The sequence below is a fragment of the Dicentrarchus labrax genome, unplaced genomic scaffold (genome assembly GCF_905237075.1).
Source record: "Dicentrarchus labrax unplaced genomic scaffold, dlabrax2021, whole genome shotgun sequence".
Lineage (NCBI taxonomy): Eukaryota > Metazoa > Chordata > Actinopteri > Moronidae > Dicentrarchus > Dicentrarchus labrax.
The window spans coordinates 4,473,102-4,495,047 of NW_026136705.1; the positions used below are offsets into that span (position 1 = coordinate 4,473,102).

The window sequence follows — 21,946 nt, forward strand, 5'->3', positions numbered from 1 at the left end:
AAAATGGCATACATGTATATTAAGTAAATTGTGGATGAAATTCAATTAATTTAAATTTCAGTCATTTTTGGTGTTGTTTTAGTTTGTTATGAAACCAAATAATAGGTTACAAAGTAGCATCACCGCCTGAATATGGGCCAGCTTCCATGGACATACACACACAGCAGCACACAGTACGCTCAAACCCTTTCCCTATTTCACTTTCCGCCATACCGCCTTCTATTTTGAAAGTCCCCGAACGGAAGTCCCTCCTCCCGCTTTTCCACGCGGTCGCGCGTTGTTTTGGGAACATTTCGCGGTGTGTCCCGGTGACGTGAGCGCGCGCTTCCCGGACTGTAGCTGCCTGTCATCGTTCGGGCTGACATCACACCGAGGATCCGCTACAATGTCAAACACTCACAAGCAGCGCGAGCTCATGGCTTCCCCGCGCCACAATGAGAAACACCGCCGCGTCCTCCTGCTCATCCTCTAAACACTGAACTCCATTCACTTCTTACGGGCTTATTACGCGTTCCTGGACAGGATGCGTTTAAGGTAAAAAAAAAAAAAAAAAAAAAAAAAAATGGGTTACTCTGTTCTATTTTATTGTCGCCGCTTAAAATTGGGAGTTATTGTCGTTTTCCGTACGTGTGTGTTTGTGAAATGAATTGTGTGTGTTTTAGGAAACAGGATATTTTAAACATATATTCCGTATGTGAAAAGTTGTCCGGCTCCAGCATTGACTGTCGTAGGCTATTACGTAATGCGAGTGCGGACACCGCCGAGCAGATGTTACAGTGAGGCAGCTGTGATGACAAATCTCTGACAGCACGACCCCCGCTGCCTGCGTAAAGGCAGCATCGTTTCTACCAAACAGCACTCATTTCTTAAGGGGGAAAAAAAAATACAATTATTAACATTATGCGGCCTTTATCATTGGCACATCAGCATGGGAATTGTAGGAATATTAAGAAGAATGTCATCAATGGATAATAAAAAAGTTGCATATGACTCAGTTTATTCTATTTCTGAGCACAACAGGCTTTTTTTAAATCCATATTCTTATCAATGAAACTATACTGAGCTACTAACACTGTGGACCATTTTATTTTTTTAGTTTCTTTTATTTATTTTTTTGTTAAAATATTTTAGCAATTGACTAAATCAGTGTTTTTGGACTACAAATCAACAAGCCATCATGATATAGACTTAACAGTATGGCAATATAGTGAAAGTCAATATCATAATATTAATTCAAAAACCCTAACCCTCTTACAATGCCACCTTTATAAAGGCTTACTACGTTGTGAGTAATGGCTTTATCTTACACAGTTTCTACTAAAATCTTCATAGCATTTTTAAAACAAGTGAATCGAAACCGAACCTCAATGTCAAAGAGGGAAAATCTTCCGCAAAGGACCTTGGTCAACGTCTCCCTGCTGTCTGTGTGCCCCAGCAGGTCTATGTGAGTGTGTGAGCCAGGTCAGAGGTCATGCTGCGGAGGGAATCTGACTCCCACGGCCTGTTTTCCTCCGGAGAGACGTCTGACAATGACTGTGAGGTGAGGTCATTTATTTTTACCTGTTATGTGCTCACCTTGGGGAAACCTGTATCTGAAATGAAAGCAGGCGTAGAGTCACATTGTGTGGCACATTGAAAGTTTTACAGTGCATCCAACTGAAATATCTGGTGAACGGCTAACATACCACCATCTTTTTAATTATACTTTTGATGTTATTTACTTATTTGACTGATGCACAGATTTATCAACTGAACCATCCTCCACTTTTTAACCGTTTAATCCCACTCCTTTCCTTTAACTTACTTTCCTAAAATGCTGCTGGTTGAAGATAAAGAGGGACAAGAAGCTGCACATAAGTCAACAGATCACAGTTGTTTATCCTCTCTGTCTCTGTCTCCCTGTTTCAGATGGGGGCGAGTTGTGGCGAGGTAGATGTAGTGTGTCTGTGCGAGACCGGTCCCTGTACACTTTATCCAGAAGCACACACGCCTACGCCGGTGAGTGCTCAGGCTTCCCACTTAAGTGTCCGCGGCCATCGCTCAGAGTGTTTCTTCGTCTGTAATCGTGCTCTAAATGCTTACCTTTAACGTCCCACCGACCTCTCTGTGTCTCTGCTGCCTGTCCGTGGGTTTTTCACTGTACGTTTTAAAGGAGCTGTCCATGGTGTTGTCATGTTTCTTTAAATCAACAATTCAATGAAATCTCTGCTTCATCTTCGTCCCTTTTACGTTCTGTTCTCAGGACAAACTCCTGTGTGAACACTGTGGAAAAAACAGAGTGATGATGACCAGGTACTCCGAGGGATACGGCACAGAGGTAATGTGTGTGCGTGCAATGTAGAGTCTGACCTGCAGGTGTCTTTAAGATTTTCATGTTTGCGTTACCTTTTATTTTGGCAGGCAGCTGCGGTTTTGTAAGCCCAACCTTTTCAAGGTTCCAGCATGTGAGGCTCATATGACTCATACCAGGGTTCATTACATCCAGTCCCAAATCGATGATAGCTGATAGCTGATGTTTCTCACATGGATTTTCAGTAGCTTGAAATTTGAGTACAATAACTCCAAAAAACGGAAGTGCTCAATATTTCACCTCAGAATAGTTCTCTTGTCAGTCAAAGACTCTCTGTAATAGAAATTTGTGCGGACACAACATTGCACATAGCGGTCAGTAGATGTTTGATGTGTTGCCAACGTTTTATTTAAAGGAATAGTTCAACATTTTGGCATATACGCTTATTTGAAAGTTACTTTCCTCAGGGACTAGGAGTTCTGTTTCCACTGCAGGGACCAGGGTTTGTATTAAGTTCTGGGGACATTATTTTACAGACAAAAAAGTTCCTGTTTGGGGCTGTACTTTCTAAAAGCGCAGGGACTTTGGTTGTGGGGCTTGTAGCGCTGAACCTTTCTGATTGGTTGACTACTCACAGTGTTTTATTTAAGCCACCACTTAAAACTGCATCCATCAACACAGAGTTAAAGAAAGCATACAACAGATGAAGAGCAAAAATGACTAAAAATAGCAATCTTTTTTTTCATACGTCAGCGGACTAATTTGCCTTATGTTCGCAGGTCTTTAGTCCTCGGTGGAAACTAGTGTTGCACGGTGCACCGATACTTCAAAAGTACCGCGATTCTCGGAAATTAAAAACGCCACGATTCCTAAATTTATTAGTATCGATACTTTTAAGAATGACCGCGTTCCAGATTTGTAAGAGTCGTATTCCATGTTGGTGTGTGCAATGCATGCTTCCAGTGCCTCCCTATGGACGTCTGTGTTTTTTCTCCTCACGCACGCAGCAAAGAAGCTGCAGCTGTCATGTGACAAACACTGTAACGAGATCGCTGCATGTGCCAGCACAAGTGATACTTTGGCTGCCAGTCCACAACTGGTAGAAAAAGATGACGCGAGGAGTGAAATATGGAAGTACTTTGCCTACCTTGCTGACAGTGAGGGCAAAGCTACCGATAAGTCGAGACCTGTTTGTCGTCAGTGCTAACGTTACAAAACAAATGTAAACAAAGGGAGCCAACACCTCCAACCTGGAGAAACACTTGGCCGACAAGCACGCCGAGTTGTAGTTGTTTAAAGACCGACAGGTTAGTATGTGAAAGATAACACGACCACGCTCATGCCCTTAAATAAGTCAAATGAGTAGGCTATGGTTTATTTTGTGAGAAGTCACTATTTTGCACCAACGTAGTTTGACGAGGCTATCTAGAGAAATAGTAGGCTAACTATGGGCATTATCCTCATGGCTAACCAATAGCCTGCCTATGGCTAATTCAACATCTCTGAAAACGCAACTTTCACAGATAACGTTAATCATTTGCAAGCTGCTAAAATAAAGCATACAAACATCAGCTAAAATGATCTATAGGCTATATGATTATAATCAGAGTATGTGCATGTTTGTCAGTGTTTGGGTTATTACAGCATTTAAAGAGCACAGACCTACGCAAAGGAGGTGTATTTGTGAAACGCCTTGTAAGAAATGATGGACTCAAATATAAAGTTAACCATCAGACGTTGAAGTACAGGAAACATTAGCCTATATTAATCCATATATCACAGCTTAAATAACATTAGGTTAACTCATTATTTCCTTTTATTAATTATGGTAATGTTATGGTTAAGTAAATGTTAGCAGTTATCACTATAACCACTGCATATAGAGATGCTAAGTTAGTCACAAGTTATTGTTACTATTACACATAAACTATTTAGGTCCTCTGTTATGACAAATTTATCACCCTCATATTTTAAATATTTCCATTTTCTTCTGCTACAGAAAAGTATCGAAATCGCAATTCTTGACTTGGTATCGGTGTCGAAACAATAATTTTGGTATCGTGACAACACTAGTGGAAACACAGATCAATACCAGCCTTATAACTGTTTGTGAACTATGAAGCTACAGCCAGGAGACAGTTAGCATAAGCTTAGCCAAGAATAAGCACTCGTTCCCCTTCTTTCCAGTCTTTGTGCTAAGCTAAGCTAATTGTCTTCTGGCTGCAGCCAATAAAGTTAAAAACATATTTGCCAAAATGTCCAACTATCCTATCCTCAAATTTTTGAGTGTGCGGGTACAGCATATGCTTAATATAGTGCCTTCAAATACTTCTGTGAACAAAGAAATGCCTTCATAGTATATACTTGTTGCTAAAAATTTCACAATGCAATGCTTTGGCTCGGTAGATATGTAAATGACTGCACCTGTGGATATAGCTGGACTAAGTAAAATCAGGCAAAAGGAAGCGACCGCCAGATTATGTGTCTCTGAGCTCATTAGTCATATGTAGAGGTGTCGGCTGATTCAGGCATTATGACAATGGTGATGATAAAAAGTGACGCGCGAGGACGCTCACACAGACAAATGCCATCATCATTATCATCGAGTGTTGTTTTTTTTTGGTTTACAAATAGTGGCAGTCGGTGATGATTCACTGGGGCTCGTCAGTGTTTCATCCAACTGCTACAAAATAAAAGCCCCCCATACTGTAAATGTGGAGGTTGGGTTTTTATAAAAGGCTCTTAGACTTAAATACAAATTTTTAATATTTGTCATACTTTTTTAACAGCTTCTAGCAAACGATATGTATATTGCATGTGTCTTTTTTCATACTCTCTTTATTATCTGCATACACATTTATGTGTTTAATTATTTTCATTCCTCTGCAGGAAGAGTGCGCATTGTCTGACCCGCAGGGGGAGAGCGATGCAGATGCTGATATAGAGGATACAGATTGCAGGTTCGAGGTGCACAAACATACACGTACATATTCACACGAGGTATCTTTTTTTGCTTGTAGTTCTTCCCTTGAAGTCCTCTGACCATGTGCCTTTAACCTGATTGGTGCAGACTCCAGGAGCCGGGTTCTCTCCAGCGAATCAGCTCGCGGAGACGCAAGCGCCCACGGGTAGCGCGGCAAGACACCACGGAGAGCGAAGACGACGGCGGGCGTAGCCACAGATCACATCGCTGGAACCTCAGGCTCAGTCCGGACAGAGCGCACAGCAGGACCATACTGGAGGTAGAGAAACACAGCGATGTAAAGCCTAATTAGTCTCATTATTATCAGAAACTGGAGGAAAAAATTACATTTCAGCTTTAAATCTTCCAGTTAAGTTGACAGTATCACCCAACTGCTAAGAAGAAGACTTTAGAAATAGCAGTGGAACAATACAACAGCATTTTGTCCCTGCAACGGCAACTGTCACCTCATGTCTTTCTTCTCTGTCTTCCAGGAGAGCATATCACAGGTCAGGCCGCTGGTCATCTGCCGGCCAAACGTTGAGAGGCAAGAGAGTCCAGTCGAAGTTCCCCGAGGCTCCAGACGTCTCATGTCTCTGTGGCCGCCTTCCCTCTCTCTCCCTTTCATCCTCCTCCTGTCGCTTCCTCTCTCCCTCTCCCTCGTCATCGTTATCGTGTCTTTCTTTCTACCGCGGGCCAGCGCTTGACCCAAAGGTTTATGCCATTCAAGAGCGTAGTTTTACTCCCCCAAGTTCCCCAAAAACTCCTACAATGTAGTTAGTGGACAGCACAAAATGGATACAAAAACATGGTGCTTTACACAGGATAGCCGACTAACGGAAAGATGTTTGAATAGACCCTCTACATTTTAGAGTGATGTTTTTTTTTCCCCCTTCCAGAATGTAACACATTTTGGAAGGATTTTAAACATCTTGACTTTTGGCTTTGTTAAACCCAGAAAGGCACAGGTTCAAATATTGGAGTTTTTTCATACTGCACTACTCTCTGACCATTTACATCCAGAATCTGTTCATGATGAAGACCAGATCAACTTGCTTTTGCCTCATAAAATATCACCTTCCGTCTCACTTTCTCACCCCCTCGTTGGTAAAAATAGACCTCTCGTCTCGCTCCTCATTCAATGAGCCACAGGAGTGATACGTGGGGGAAAGGTTTCAGGGCTGCGCAGGCACACTCGAAAAGGATTATTACAGGCTCAACAGGAAAATGCGAAAAAAAAAAGAAGCTAATGTTGCTGAACTATGCAATTCTTCTGTTCCTACCACGGCATCTTATCTGCTGTTAAAGAACGTCTCCCATTTCTTTGGCACTGTCGTCACCTTCTTGGCCCTTGCCCTTTTCTCTATTAGGAATACACTTTATGAATGCAGGGACTTCTAAAATAGAGCATGACCTGATTTAAAAAGCAATAGCAGGAGAGATCTGATATAGCTCCCACCGCGTACGATCCGCAGTACATCTGTTGGTTTAATGAATAGGGGACCTGTATTATTTTACTTGTTGCAGGCTGATTTAAAAGCAGGTGGATCCATATTTCTTCTTATTCTTCTTCTTCTTCTTCTTCTTCTTCCTCTTCTCTGCTGCACTTGTGTATGTTTTTAGTGAAATAAGCCGACCTCAAAATAAAATGAGCTTTACTGGAACTTAATTATGTTAAAGCAGTTTAAACACTTTAAACACAGTCTTACATTTGAGACATTACAGTCAAGTTTAATAATATTTATGTTGTGTTTATATTTATGAATTATTATCTAAGAAGAAACGTGAGCTTGACAATCAGTCATGCTACTTCTTCCAAGCTGAAATAATTGGGGAAAAAAAGCCATGCAGTGGCTTTTCTGTACTGTATGTGTGACGTTATGTTGTTTTTGTATGTTTTTGAAGTTACGATTAGTTCTTTCACACCCGACAGGAGTTGCTTGTAGAGAAACGTGCATTTCAAAATAAGATCAGGTTGTACTGTATGAGCCAATTTGATTCATGTTTATTAACTTTTTTCTCTTCCAGCCTGTTGTATTGCTTGTCTTAAATCTTACATTTTATTTCCATGTGTATGTTTCACCTCTGTTTCATGGGGCCATAGAAGTTCAATAAAACTAGATTGTATTTTGACAAAAAAAAAGCTTCCTTTTTTGTATATACTATCAGTATAAACAGCAACTTGTGGATTTGTGAGGTTTTATGTGCAGTGACTACTTCTCAGCCGGGCAGAGTGACTTCCTGCAGATGCCAAAGCTATAACATGATAATTAGTGAGTTTTAGGGCCTGTCCTCACGAACAGCGGCCTCACCCAATACGATGTTGTTTCGAAAAAAATCTCTGAAAACACGGCGTCGTTTCCAGAAATATCTTCGTCCACATGGATTCACTGAAACGACCCACAATGCTGTAGTACATATGCCAGGCCTGTATGTGGCGCTGTGACGCCGCCACACCAATACACTAAAACCGGAAAAGAAGCCATGGAGCATGCGCTGTTTACAAACAAGTAGTAGTAGTCCACCACTGTTGTTGTTGTTGTTATGACGCATCTAGCAGCGGCGGCTGAGGTTAAAGGCTAGAGAGGCAGGGCTAATACGTCATTGTTTCAGAAAAATCCGTTATCGCCGTCCAGACGACTCCGGGCAATCTGGCGTTTTCGGATTTTCCCACTCTGGGACCCTTTTCCGAAAAAATACCGTTTTCACACCCCGAAAACTGGGTATGTCCGTCTGGACGCGAGGCCGATACGATAAAGTATTTATCTGGATTCGAGAAAAACGTATTCGAGAGGACAGGCCCTAAGAGGTGTTGGTAGACTGGTAGACCGTCAGACAGATCCTGTTTCCATACTCTATGCTAAGTCAAGCTACAGATGAGAGTGATAGTGATTTTCTTGTCAAACTTTCTGGAAGAGAGTGAAAAAGCGTAGATTTCTCAAAATGTCTAAGTTTTTATACAGTGGGTTTAATTTGCAAACAAAGTGCTCATACAGCTTTAAAAAAAAAATTAAAATGATGACGCTTCTTGAGACAAGGAATGCAGCTAAGCCTCACGTCCCAGCAGTGTTTGCTGCTCTTGAGGAAAGGACCTGAGGGGGAGGGTCCCATAACGAGGTTAGCGCTCTTCACTCTTTTCACTGTCGTCATGGTAACAATCAGGACTGCAGAGGGTAACAGACTTTTTCATAAGTACATTGCGAGCTGCTGCCCAGAGCAAAACACTCACTGTAGGTGATTATGTGAATACAACATCTGCACATCTGCTGTGTTACAAACTCTGGATGTGAACACGGCGGTAAACAAACATTTATTTTATTAACGGCAACCTGCTCTCCTCCAGATCACCTTATGTTTCGCGGAACACACAACATGGCACAAAATCAATCTGGAGAGACATCATTTACCAAAGAATGTTTCCAAATGTCAATGTAAAATGTCAAGCTCAAGTTTTCAATTTATTCAAATGCATTCAACTTCTCTTTCTGCGTGGGGTTGACTCACTTGTCTGCCTTTTTAAAGCTCTTTGTATGTAAGTACAGTAAGTGTGTGCGTCTGTGTGTGAAGCCTCACACGTGAAAGGCTGTGAAAAGAGCAGAGTCATTGTGTCCTCAGGTAGGAGTGTGTTTTAAAGCGAGGTGTCGCCCACCAGTTTCATTTCCAACTCACCCACTCACAATGCTTCAGCTTCAAAGCATTTCAGCAGAAACTCACCCTGTGTTGATAAAATGAAAGGGCTGTTATTTTTAGGTGCATTTAGATGGCAAAATTGCCTCAAGGTTAAAGAGACAAGATCTTCAACCAGGGGACTTTAGATTTGAGATTTGTACTTTGTACTGTGCAAGCAGCTGCCCACTGTAGAATGGTTACAGACCTGGAGAATCAATCAACCGATCCCAGTCGTAGGTGTGATTGAGAATGAGGACAGCAACTAACTTCATGACATACAGCAGCAGAAAAATGCCAACCAGGATGAATTAGGGATGCACCGATCCACATTTTTTCACTTCCGATCCGATCCCTATACCTGAATTTGGATCGGCCGATACCAATACTATTCCGATACCAGAGCTGTGTTTGCTTTAATATTATTATCATTATTGTTGATTATATATGAGGCTGAAATAAACTAAAGGCAAGTATGATATGTACGTATGTATGCATGTATGTTCCAAAAGGCAACTTGAGGTAAGTATAAGGTCAGAAAAGAAAGTCAGAAAAACAGGAAATCCTGTTAACAAGAAAAATCCCATTCTGAAAACAAATATGCAACTGTAAGGGTTTCAAATTTATTTTCATGTCAATATTTATTAAATTCCCAAAATGTCAAATATTTGAGTCTTGAAATATATATAAATAAGTGTAAAAATCTTACACACACAATATCAATAAAACAGTTTGCATCTGAACAGCACAAATCAAGTACACTGGCTCTTGTAGTATCAACAAATCAAGGTTTTAAAATGTCAATTATCTGAAATATAAGAAAAGTGCAATAACTGTAAACATTGCATGCACGCACGCACACACACACACACAAACACACTCGGTAATCCCTTTAGCTTTCACGTTGTCTGCCTGGAGTTTACCTTGTTTTTGGAATGACTCCAGAAGTGATTCCTGACAGCTCGCCTAAAAAATCCTCATGCTGTTTCGTGTGGTGCTTTTTAAAAATGTTAGATTGTGTTCGTAGTGATGTACGACGCGAGGGAGCTTCCGCGTCTCTGAATTACGGCTTTGCAAACATTGCTTTTTGCTGTCTTGCTCTGCGGTGTTTCCAGTGTAAAGTATTTCCACACAGCGGACATGTTGGCTAGCCACAACGCTGCTCAATGCTACCTGCTAGCTGTCCGCAAAATGTAGAATGGATTTCCTGAGCGGGGGCGTGTCTCATAACTCTGTGTCTCGTTGAGCCTCCGTTCAGAAAATCTATTCCACAGTTTGCAGCCAGCTAGCAGACTGGCTGGCAGGAATCACCTGTGGAGTCATTTCAGCAGACAACGTTAAAGCGCAGACATGGCTCATGGATATCGGAAATCTGCAGAAATTCCGATATGTGAATTACGCTGGTATCGGTCCCGATACCGATACTGTATCGGATCGGCCCCATCCCTAGGATGAATGGAACTGGCAGGACAAGTTATAAGTCAACTTACAGACATGACAACTGACACGCCAACGTATTTCTTTGATAAATGTTTAAATTGTCAATTTAACCGCTCCAAGCGACCACCAGTTTTTTAAACATGCATGTTTTGTGGCAAACCGTTTGCTTGTTTTTCCCGTCTAGAAGACAAGTTTTAGGGACAATCCAGTTTATTATATCAGAACTTCGAACTTAGGAAGCACTTAACAAACAAACAGTTGTGGATTTATGGATAACTGAGGCAACCCAATCCAGTTGCCACTTTAAGAATGCGGTAATACAAGGAGAGAGCATATTTGTGAGGGTCCTTTGTGAGCTACTTGTAACCTGTAAAAACAATTTTTCAAGTCAAGGTGCCATTTTTTCCCGGGCAGTTTGTTTTTTGTGTCTGAACAAAAGGCAACAGGTTTAAATTGTGTTGTTTTGTTGCCCCCTTGGCTTCTTTCTTCCCCTCATGCCTCTTGATCCTTGACCCAGATACCACTGTTTTGGACCTGAAAGAGCAATGTGACCCTCTAGGCATTTAATACTGATACCAGAGTCATATGGTGCGGAATAAAGATGCCAAGGCTCCTTGAGAGTCAGATGGGAACACATCCAGCTGCCTGAAGGTCTAGATCATTCCCTTGTTTATTACTTGCTTGGGTCAAATCTCTACAGTTTAAGTTTAAGAAGTGTAGAACTGATGACTACGGGAACAGACTGCAAAGTGGAATCTTAAAAAAAAAGGGATATGAAAAAGGATGAATTGCATGGCCTGTAAATATAATTATAATCTATAATAAATGACCAAAAGGAAACTCAAAATAATCAAACAAAACACAAAGGATAGGGAACGAAAGAATTCAACAATGTAGTGAAGTCAGAAATATGAGCATACATTTAGTTCATCACCCCACCACACACCTTTGTCAGCCCAAACAGTCTAAAATTGATTTAACCTCGTGATATCATACACTGTAAATAGAAACTTGTGTGGTTATGTGCTCTTGTACGACTCTCACATACAGGAGGAGGGAGAGGCAGAATTGGGACAGACAGACAACACCGCTGGTGTCGGCAGATAGGGAAAGAGGTACAGCTGCTTGCAACAATAACAGCAACATCCAAACAGTGGACTATTATTTGACATCTGTATTACATTCTCTGTGAATTTTCCTTTAATAACTGCATAAAAAAGTAAGTGATTTTATGTTTTGAGGATTTAAAAGGATTAGTACAGATTAGAGTGTTACTGGACAATATGGCAGTAGCCAATCCTGGCCCCAACAAGGAGTGGGAGGAATGGAAGAGAGAGATGAAGGTGAACAGGAAGATGAAATTGTGGAAGAGGGTGAGACGTTGGTCTAAAGCTGAAGAGGAAGAAAAGGAGGATAATGGAGAGGAAGAAGAGGCTGAGGACACGGACTGTGAAGAAGAGCAAGTAAGCGATGTTGAGGAGAGTGAGGTGGTGGATGAGGAAGAAGAAAAAGAGGTGAAGCAAGCAGAGGAACTGGAAGAAGGGGAACAAGGGGCAGAAAGGGAGGTTAAGGAGAACAAAAGGGGGGATGAGGAGGAAGACAATGATGCAAAGGAAGCTAAAGAAATGCAAGAAGAGCAGAAAGAAGGAGAAAATAAGGTAGAGAGGGAGGTTAAGGAGAAAGAGGAGGTGGATGATGAAGAGGGGGAGGAGGTAACAGAATTAGAAGAAGTGGAGGAAGAGCAGGGGGAAGTAGAAAATGAGGTGAATGAGGAAGTGGATGAGGAGGAAGACAGGCAGGTGAGGGAAGAAGAGCAGGTCAAGGAGAAAGAGGAGGTGGATGCTGAAGAGGGGAAGGGAGAAACAGAATCAGAAGAAGTGGAGGAAGAGCAGGGGGAAGTAGAAAATGAGGTGAATGAGGAAGTGGATGAGGAGGAAGACAGGCAGGTGAGGGAAGAAGAGCAGGTCAAGGAAAAGAGGAGGTGGATGCTGAAGAGAGGAAGGAGGTAACAGAATCAGAAGAAGTGGAGGAAGAGCAGGGGAAGTAGAAAATGAGGTGAATGAGGAAGTGGATGAGGAGGAAGACAGGCAGGTGAGGGAAGAAGAGCAGGTCAAGGAGAAAGAGGAGGTGGATGCTGAAGAGGGGAAGGAGGTAACAGAATCAGAAGAAGTGGAGGAAGAGCAGGGGGAAGTAGAAAATGAGGTGAATGAGGAAGTGGATGAGGAGGAAGACAGGCAGAGGAGGGAAGAAGAGCAGGTCAAGGAGGAAGAGGAGGTGGATGCTGAAGAGAGGAAGGAGGTAACAGAATCAGAAGAAGTGGAGGAAGAGCAGGGGGAAGTAGAAAATGAGGTGAATGAGGAAGTGGATGAGGAGGAAGACAGGCAGGTGAGGGAAGAAGAGCAGGTCAAGGAGAAAGAGGAGGTGGATGCTGAAGAGGGGAAGGAGGTAACAGAATCAGAAGAAGTGGAGGAAGAGCAGGGGGAAGTAGAAAATGAGTTGAATGAGGAAGTGGATGAGGAGGAAGACAGGCAGGTGAGGGAAGAAGAGCAGGTCAGGGAGGATGATGATGAAGAACAGCAGCAAATTGGACAGTATCACCTGGAAGAGCAATTCAGAGTTCAGGTGAAAACCGAGGATCAGCCGAGCACAAGTCAAGAAGACAAAACAGTCAATGAGACAGACTCAGTAGAATCCGATAACGAAGATTCTGACTCGACAGGATCTGAGGATGAATGTTGTAACTTTGAAAGACTAAATGAGGAAGAGAGACCTGTTGAGAAACAATGTGAGGATCCCGAGGAACCAAGATATCCTGATGAAAAGTCATGGAGCGTTGAAAATAGCAGCCCAGGAGAATGGACTTGGTCTGGAGATGAAAGTGAGAAGTTAACAGATGAACAGGAATCTTGGACAACTCAAGAAGAAGAGTTTCAAGAGGACTACGGAAAGCTTCAAGAGGAAGAGGAAGAGTATACAGATGAGGAAGCGGAACATTCAGCAGACGAGGATGTAGGTAATAATGACGAAGATGTGGTGAAGATTTACTGCAAAGCTAATTATGTCACAGTTGTATTCAACACCTTGACAGAGTTCAGGAACTCCTCTCTTCTCACTGACCTTACTTTGAGCACAGAGGATGGGAACAGTTTTTTTGTACACTCCCTTGTCCTGGCTGCTGTCAGCTCCCTTATCAGGGGAAGTCTCAGTAGAATCAATGTAAAAAACAGTAGATGTGATAAAAGAAAAGATGAAGGACTCCGCAGGTGGTCCCTGTCTCTGGGTCCAGAAGTGGATAATGTTGGATTAGAGGCAGTTGTGGAGTTTGCCTACACTGGTCTCATATCGTTTTTGAACAAGGACACTGTGCACCAGATTAAGACAGCAGCTCAAACATTGGGTGCCCCCAGGGTGCTGGATCTGTGCACAGAGGAAGAGGAAAAGTCCAGAAAAACTGGTGGTCAGAAGACAGAGGGAAGAATTTCGGCTGCAGAGCAAATGATGATCAGTCTTAAGTCCATCAAACAGCTATGGATGGACAGAGAGAGCTGTGACGTCATTCTGGAAGCTATCGGAGGATCGCTTCACAGTGAGTACACTGCCAACGAGTTGTACATTTATGTAAATGTAGTACAATAGCAGTCACTGTAGAGGCCACTATCCTTGGAACTGAAATTGTCATGTGAAGATATCTCATGAACTACTTAATAGTCTTTTAGTAAATTTGGTGGCCTTAAGTCTTTGCTTTTGGTAAGGATAATGCCACCATGTAGTCATTAAAAAAGCACTTGTGTTGCTTTCACCCAATGCTCCCAAAGGTGATTTAGTTGTGGTATTAATGTGTTTCTCATTTGGACAGTGTGAAACATAAATGAAATATTTTATTTCAAATATATGTTCGCTTTAACTTTGCAATTTTCAAATCGCAAGTTACAATAATGAACTGACTTACGTCTATGAGAAACATCTTGCATTATAGAGCCCTGTAAATGTTAGTTGTAATTACAATGGATTTATGTTGTACTTCAGTCCACAGAGTCATCCTGGCTGTGGGGAGTGACTACTTTCGCAGCATGTTCACCTTAGGGATGAGGGAGTCTCATCAGTCCTGTGTGACCCTTCCCTTCATATTGGCTTCAGAGCTGGAGCTTCTGATTGACTGCTCCTACAGTGGGGCTATCCCTCTCAGCTGGAAGTGTATCTTCGAGATCACCAGCACTGCTCTGCAGCTCCAGTACCAACCCGCCCTCTCCTTGTGCCTTGACTTCATGCATCAAGAAATAAATCCTCACTCCTGCCTGGATGTGGCATCTTTTGCTGAGGCCTACGAGATGGTGCAGCTTCTTGAAGTTGCAGACGATTTTGTCTTGCGGCAATTCCAAAAGGTGGCGTGCACCTCAAAGTTCAAGGATCTGCCAGCCAAAAAGCTCCTGAAATACCTGAAAAGTCACTCGCTTTATGTTCCATCTGAAATTGTTGTATTCAAAGCAGTGGTGGCATGGATCCAAGCAAAGCCTAAGACAAGGCTGAGGCTTACCAAAGACCTAATGAAAACCATCCATTTTCACCTGATGACATTCAAGGAATTCCATGAAGTCAAATCTCTGAACATGTGGTCTGATTACAGCCTTGAAAAGCTCTATGAAACAATTTTTGAGGAATTCTGCTCTAATGAGACTGACTACAGTCAGTGCCGCATCTATCTGCCGAAAGAGAGTCTGATCTTGATTGGAGGTGACCAGACCTGTGAAGACAAGGGTAGCCGCAGCATCAGCAGAGAACTCTGGTTTGGGAATTCATTAAGAAACCATCTAGGCATAAAAAAGGCCATGGAATGGAGAAAGTTGGGAGAGATGCCAGACCCAGCAAGGTACAGTCATGAGGTGTCTGTGCTCAGAGGACAACTGTACGTGTTTGGTGGCAAGAACTATTATGGCACCAACGACATCCTGAACTCTGTTTACAGGTGAGAGATGGTAATCTTAGATTCCAGCAAGAAACAACCATTTACAGTTTTAAAGGCACGTTTCAATGCGTTTATACTTTAATTGTCTCATTTTACCACATTTTAGGTATGACCCCCTTCAAAACAGCTGGGAAAGACTAGCTGAAATGCAAGAAAAGAGATGCTCTTTTTCCGTGGTTGTCCTGGATGAGAAGATATATGCCATTGGCGGATATTGTGAACCAGACTATTTAGAGAGTGTGGAACGATACTGCCCGGTTGCAAACTCTTGGAGGTACGTTGGAAGGGAAATTATTTTTCAAAGCAAAGTGTGCTGTAGTATAGGGTAGTCTACCCTCGTCTACCAACTTGGTGGCTCTTACCATATTGAGCAGATGTGTGGGCAGTAATGTTTGGCTGACCAGACATTATGATTTGCTTGACAAAAACTTTACATTACCTTTACATAAATGAATTAGAAAAATGAAGTCTACTGACCCCTAAATTCTGCTAGCTCCCTCCCTCCTGCCCAGAGGACACCAATGAACCATAGAATCATATGGGGGTCATATGGGGCATGATCTCAAAATAAATTCATTAAAGGCTTATCTTGTCTTATTTTTGCTTCATAATTACTGCCTCATTCAACAGTTTTTTTGCTAAACCATACAGGTTTACAGAACAGCTATTATAACCTCATACTTTCCATTTGCCATAAATTTTCATTTATGTGACATACTGTTCTCAGGCTAAACAAAGTTTATATTTTCATATATTAAAACATTGTCTTCTCTTATAGCTTCACCTCGCCCTTGGATATGCCTCTGAGTGCCCATGTAGCAAAAGTTTTCCAAGGACAGATCTTTGTCTCAGGAGGGCTAAGCAACCAGTACCAATGTCTTGCATCCATGTTTTTGTATCACCCCGAGACAGGAAGCACTTATTTAGAAAACATGGCTAAACCTCGAGCTTATCACTGCATGGAGACGCTGGGCAATTGTCTTTACGTAGCAGGTGGAATCGCCACAGACACTGTTGACCAGCTAGCTTGTGAGGTCTACAATCCAGAAGCTGACTCCTGGACTGCCTTTACATCACTGCCAGTGCCACATGTAGGAGCAGGAAGTGCAGTTTTGGAGGAAAAGTTTTATGTGCTTGGTGGATACAGCCGGGAGGACTTCAGTGACACGAAGATAGTCCATCGTTATGATCCCACTGCACAGAGATGGGAGAACATGGGCAAGATGCCTGGGCCGAATAATGACATACAAGCGGCTCTGCTGTGCTTGCCTTCACATTTCCGATTGTAAGACGTGGTGACAGGTACCAACGCTATCGTTGTTTTACATGGAATTTAATTCAACTTAATTTCAGGATACTTGCATGTTAGTAACAGTGGTATTTTTGTAATTTATTTGTAATTCACATTCTTCCATTGTTGACAAAGCAAGGATGTTTACAGTTTCACAATAACTGATATCATAATCGAGGTAAATATAGTATATGAGTTCAACATTCAGGCACGCCAAATGTAGGATACCTATGTAATTCTGATGCTCTTCAAATTAGTATTGCTATTCAAATTTTAGTTTTACAGTATTCAAACTGTGCTCATTACATACCTGCCAACTTTTCAGAAAACCTTGGTGTGAGATTTTTTCGGGGGTGACCAAAATTATGCCGCACGCAGCCACACAAGTTGGTGCCTCAGATATCAGAGAACTGGAATTCGTTTGATGTTGTACCCATGTTGTACCCTGCATTCTGGTGGTTTGTGGGGAGGCCCAAAGCCGCTGATAGGGGCAGCCTACTGGAGATCGACAATATTGGTTACATTCTGAGAAGCAGACATAGCTGAAGGTCCACCCCCAGGAAATTTTGGATTAAGTAGATGTGATTTCCTGCATTCTAGTGGATTTTGGGATGGTCTGCTAAAGATGTGCAATACAAGGTTAACAAGGTGCTCTCCTGCTGCTTGTTATGACAGATTTCACCACCCTAAATCATGTTCACACGCTCAAACAAATAATTTATTTCAAGATTTAAAGTTTAAGAGAGTGAGTACTCAATTGGACGACATTTCATTGTCACATACCTAGTCTCAGCTCAGATCAAGGACGGAATTTTGATTACAGAGGTGGGGGGGACACAGGTATAAGTAATTTTTTTGGCCTTTTGATGGCTTTATTTATAGAGACAGCTGTAGGGAGACAGTGATGGTGGGTGGAGAGAGAGGGAGAGGATGACACGCAGCAAAGGGCAGCGGGTCGGATCCGAACCCGCACCGCTGCAGCGACTCCGTATATGGGTCGCCAGCTCTACCGACTGAACTAACCGGCAGGCGCACCCTTTATACAATAGTAGTTCTTCTAGTTTTCCATTGCTACTTTTACGTTTACTGTTCCCTTTCTTGGTTTGACTGGTTGTAAAGCATGTAAATGTAAATATAGAAAAAACATTCTGGACACACGCACGCACGCACGCACGCACATGGACACCGATTCAAACGTGAATGCAAATGAAACCTCTGATATTACCTGGGCAACTCCAGCAGACCGGTGTGCGAGCAAGATGGAGTGACAGCGGGGACGGCCAATCACACAAGAAACGGCAGAGCCAATCGAGGAGCTTGTGGGCGGGTCTAAACTAAGGGAAACAGGCTCCAGCTTGAGCGGCCGTTTTCCTCTTGGTCCTAGTGCTTGACGAGTCTCTGTTTACTATAGCGTAACATTGTTTTTGGACGGTAAAAACTGCAGAGGACCGAAACGGCCCAAGATCGGATTTTTTTTGCGTGAGAAATTGCATATGTGGCGTGAGTGCGTGTGAAAACAGGCAAAACCGTGTGTCACACGGCGAAAGCGTGAGAGTTGGCAGTTCTGTCATTCCTGCAATAACAACCCTGAACACAGGAGGGAGCTACTCCCTCTTATGTTGGTGAACACATTTGTCATTGCAGAAGGTGCTCTGAGATGAACTGTCACTTCTCTGGCAACCAGTCCACTCACTGGCCATCCTCCAGTTCTCAAACCCAGCCCCTCCTGTGCTACTGATGCAGCCTGTTGCAGTTTTTAGTTACCAGAGACAGAAAAAATAGACAATGTAAGAAGTCTGTTTTGCCATTTATTGTTGTTATATTTTCAATAAACTTTACTTGAAAATGAACAGCATGCATTGGGTTGATTTTCAGATCGCTATTGTTGCATAAGCATCTTTCAATGCATTGTTTCCTAATCATTTACACAGGGAAGACAAGAAAACCACTGAAGGTCGTGTGTCCGTTCACGTTGTCAAACACTCTACCATTATCCCACAGTTCCATGTGCACCCTATCACCAGCAGCCAACTGAAGAACAGCAGAGTTACTGCTACTGTCTGAGCCGTCAGATGTAGGGCTATCGTAGGTCGAAATTTGAAGGATGCCATTTTTTGTTAAAATGGCCCCCATTACGTGAGTGTTGTAGCCATAGGTACTGAAGCTGAAGTAATAAAGACCGCTCACTGGTGCCGTGAAGATTCCTGGAAAAGAGCAAGCAGATACAAGATGTGTTACTGGAATTATAAGTAGATTTGAGTTTTATTTCTTTAAAGTTTCTCAAAGGCAGCTACTTTGGAGGCAAATCTAAACTAATGAATTATGGCTTTTCAGAACCTGGTTGAGCTAATATTATTAATTCATTAATGATAGAGGCTATAGGCTACAGTGGAATGCTATAATGTTATTTATTATTAAATTTTCTTAAACCCAATGTCACAAAAAATTCAGATTAATTGGCCCAGGCATTTAAGGTTTGAATCTTTGACTCTATCATTTAATCGATTGTTAATATATGAATTTTGATGATGCAACTTTAGACTCCAATCAGCACTATAAACACTGCAGACCCGAGTCACAGTATGAGAACAAATCTTTCTTCTTTGTTTGATCTCGTTTTAAATACCAGAAGCAGATGTCTGGGTTTTACAGCCTCAGGACATTTAGTGTCTACTAGTACTTTCAGCTATTATCTACAAGCACATCTCAAACAGGCACACACACACACACACACACACACACACACACACACACACACACACACAAGTGCGAGAGGGTCCATTACCTGTATTTTGGTCATAACCACTGCCAGTGTTTGAGAAGACCCTTTGGAAAACCAGGGTCTTCTCTGTGCAGGGTCCTTTATAAATCTCCCCAGAGTTTACGAAAAAGAGGCTGAGAACGCGATCTTAGGAGCACCTGGAGAGACATGAGGATGAATATAAAAGATGACAGAATGATAAAGGGTCCCTGAATTATTGATTACTTTAATATAAATTTAGAAATGAACACTCAGAGACAGTAGATTTTCTTCACAGTTTTATCATAATAAATGTTTAAAGTCATTTGTCTTTTCAGATTTAACACAGAAATTCAAATACTGTAAGTTTGATCATCTAACCTTCAGCACTGCTTTGTTTCAGCTTATCAATCTTCTCCTCTGTGGCCTTCAGTCTTTTTTGCAGGCCTGTACAAGTTGAAATAATTAATGAATGTGAAAAATGGTGGGAATATATGTGGTATAAAAACTCATCATCATAAATCTTGTACCTTCATTCTTTTCATTCAGTCTGTCCACTTCAGCTTTCTGTCTCGTCAGCGCGTCCACAGTCGCGTTGAGCCTGGCCTCCAGATCTTTAACATCATCCTCCCATCTGTCTACATATTTCAGTTTACCCTCCAAGTTTTTTATTAACTCCACTCTTTCTTTCAACCACTCACTAATATCCATGTCACCTCTCTGTCCGAACCCTGGCTCCGCCAAAAAGAGTCCCAGCAGAAGCAAAGCCCTGAATTCCATTTCCATCTCAAATTTGTAGTCTCTTGGATATTTTTCTTGCAGTTTGCAAAGGGTTGGTTTTTCCTCAGTGGCTTATATACCTGCTCTCCACTGAGTAGGGTTCTCCAGCGTCAGTGCGTAAGCAAATGTTGAGGCCCTCAGGGACCGCAGTTCTAGTCATGTCCCAACATGGCCTGTGAGTGAGGAATGTGACATACAAAGTGAAACATTTCTACACACTTTGTACAATGTAAACACAAGCATTTAATTAAATACCTACAGTAGTAACCTCACCTTACATCCAAGGCCATTTCTTGCTATGTTGTGGAATTGAAGGTTATATTATTATGCTATATTAGAGAGCAGGGCAACGTAACTAGCTCTGAGCCAGGTTAATCTGGGCTTGTGATGATTTGCATCTGGCAAATTGTATCTTTATTTTTACAATTTTGTGTTAAATCACATTTATTCATGCTGGTTGATGGGATTGCAAGTTGGTAGTATTTTCGGCAATATAAAAAAATGTCTTACTCCAGTTCATGGATCTGTTGCAGTTCATAACAGGGGCAGGGTGTTTCGTGGGCATTGATGTGCTTCAACTTGATTGTTTCTCGTAGGATGATTGCTCTGCTGAAGTGATTTGCCAAGAAGTGGGTCTGCAAAAACCTTCAAATTCACTGTGAACAGTTGTACTGATACAGGAAGGGATCAGTCCACAATGACAGGCTGTCGTTTCCACCACCTTGCACAAACCCAGGTTTTAGGTGTAGCTTCATTTTGAAGAAACAAATTACAAAATATATCTTTATTTGTGTGCAATATTAGAATGTTCTACCTCTGGTGCCACTAGTGGTACTTTACAAGATTACACCCCCACATATTTTTCCTCTTACAAACACTTTCTATAACATTTCACTCCACGGTAGACAGGTATTAAAAAGAAACAAGAGCCGTAGAAATTTCACCCGAACGTGTGCATAAGACATAATAATAGACACTTAGTGGAATTGCCATCTTTTAAATATTAATATAGTGTTTTACAAATGTTAAAAGGTCATTGAACCTTCAAAGACAAGGACTGGGTTTCTGTAGTTCTGTAGTTCCCCTTTAGAAACATGTTTACAGGCCTCTCTATCAGGAAATGAAAACAATACATTGTCTGGTGTTCACAGGGATGCAAAATCATACGCAAAGAGCCACCAGACCGTGGCTATGTCCATGGCAGTATGATTCAAGACAGAGATGGGAGAGATTATGTTTTATTTGAATGACTGCAAACCACAACATGCACTTATTTGACTTGTGTTATATTCCCATAATAGGTCAAGTAAGGTCAGTGTTTGTTCCTCTGTGCTGTTTTGTTCATGCAAATGTGATGGTTTTTCCAGGAGCCTACCTGTACCACACAGTGACTGCCCCAGTGCTCGGTACATGGCCTGGCTGGATTCTCTGACCTGTGGCCTCCACTGCCCAGTGGTGCTTATACGATGAAACCAGCAGAACGTCCTCACCTACTACTGCCAGTGAATGTTACAATGATGGAGATTTTGAGAAAAAAAAAAAAAACCTGGAGCAAAGGTTAAAAGAATGTGTGCAACTGGTGCCAATTGAGGGTTAACAAACTTGATAGAGTAAGAGCTCTTATAGACAGTAATAGGAAAATAACACCATTGCAGTGACTTGTATCACTGTCATCAAGATCATCTTCAGGATTATGTGGATACCAACACCATCATAGTCAATTTCCTTCAGCAACAGCTGGCGGTGCAAGCTAATTCAATATGTTCCCTATAAGTGGCTAGATTCTTTAAAACTGAATTAATCTGTATTATTTG

General features: G+C 42.0%; 2 protein-coding genes and 1 long non-coding RNA gene across 16 annotated transcripts in view; 2 read left to right on the top strand and 1 right to left on the bottom strand.

Annotated features, from left to right (window-relative positions):
• Positions 1-260: 260 nt before the first annotated feature.
• Positions 261-7,395, top strand: si:ch211-63p21.1 (uncharacterized). Of its 2 annotated transcripts, none has more exons than XM_051402516.1 (7): positions 261-534; positions 1,436-1,540; positions 1,909-1,998; positions 2,243-2,317; positions 5,180-5,250; positions 5,361-5,532; positions 5,747-7,395. In XM_051402516.1, exons 2-7 carry the CDS (start codon positions 1,472-1,474, stop codon positions 5,957-5,959), a joined length of 690 nt encoding a protein of 229 aa, XP_051258476.1. In that variant the 5' UTR covers positions 261-534; positions 1,436-1,471; the 3' UTR covers positions 5,960-7,395. The 2 variants fall into 2 exon arrangements, with proteins under 2 accessions (XP_051258476.1, XP_051258475.1); XM_051402515.1 differs by having other exon boundaries at positions 1,439-1,540.
• Positions 7,396-10,613: 3,218 nt separating this feature from the next.
• The window catches only part of LOC127364664 (kelch-like protein 13), a 36,947-nt gene continuing 25,614 nt past the window's right edge, over positions 10,614-21,946 (top strand). The window contains exons 1-6 of one of the 12 annotated variants that reach the window (XM_051402362.1): positions 10,614-12,268; positions 12,414-12,614; positions 12,762-13,944; positions 14,385-15,321; positions 15,428-15,595; positions 16,100-18,066. In XM_051402362.1, coding sequence (XP_051258322.1) covers positions 11,642-12,268; positions 12,414-12,614; positions 12,762-13,944; positions 14,385-15,321; positions 15,428-15,595; positions 16,100-16,610 — 3,627 coding nt within the window. In that variant the 5' untranslated portion in view covers positions 10,614-11,641 and the 3' untranslated portion in view covers positions 16,611-18,066. Of the gene's footprint in view, positions 12,269-12,339; positions 12,364-12,413; positions 13,945-14,384; positions 15,322-15,427; positions 15,596-16,099; positions 18,067-21,946 lie in introns of those variants that run through there. The other 11 variants (XM_051402361.1, XM_051402359.1, XM_051402360.1 and 8 more) reach the window with 11 other exon arrangements.
• LOC127364713 (uncharacterized) overlaps positions 18,408-21,946 on the bottom strand; it is a 29,375-nt gene continuing 25,836 nt past the window's right edge. Inside the window, exons 2-5 of one of the 2 annotated variants that reach the window (XR_007885053.1) lie at positions 19,883-19,986; positions 19,734-19,799; positions 19,398-19,531; positions 18,408-18,816 (exon numbers count right to left, since the gene is read on the bottom strand). This is a non-coding gene — a long non-coding RNA (uncharacterized LOC127364713). Of the gene's footprint in view, positions 18,817-19,397; positions 19,532-19,733; positions 19,800-19,882; positions 20,235-21,946 lie in introns of those variants that run through there. The other variant, XR_007885052.1, reaches the window with a different exon arrangement.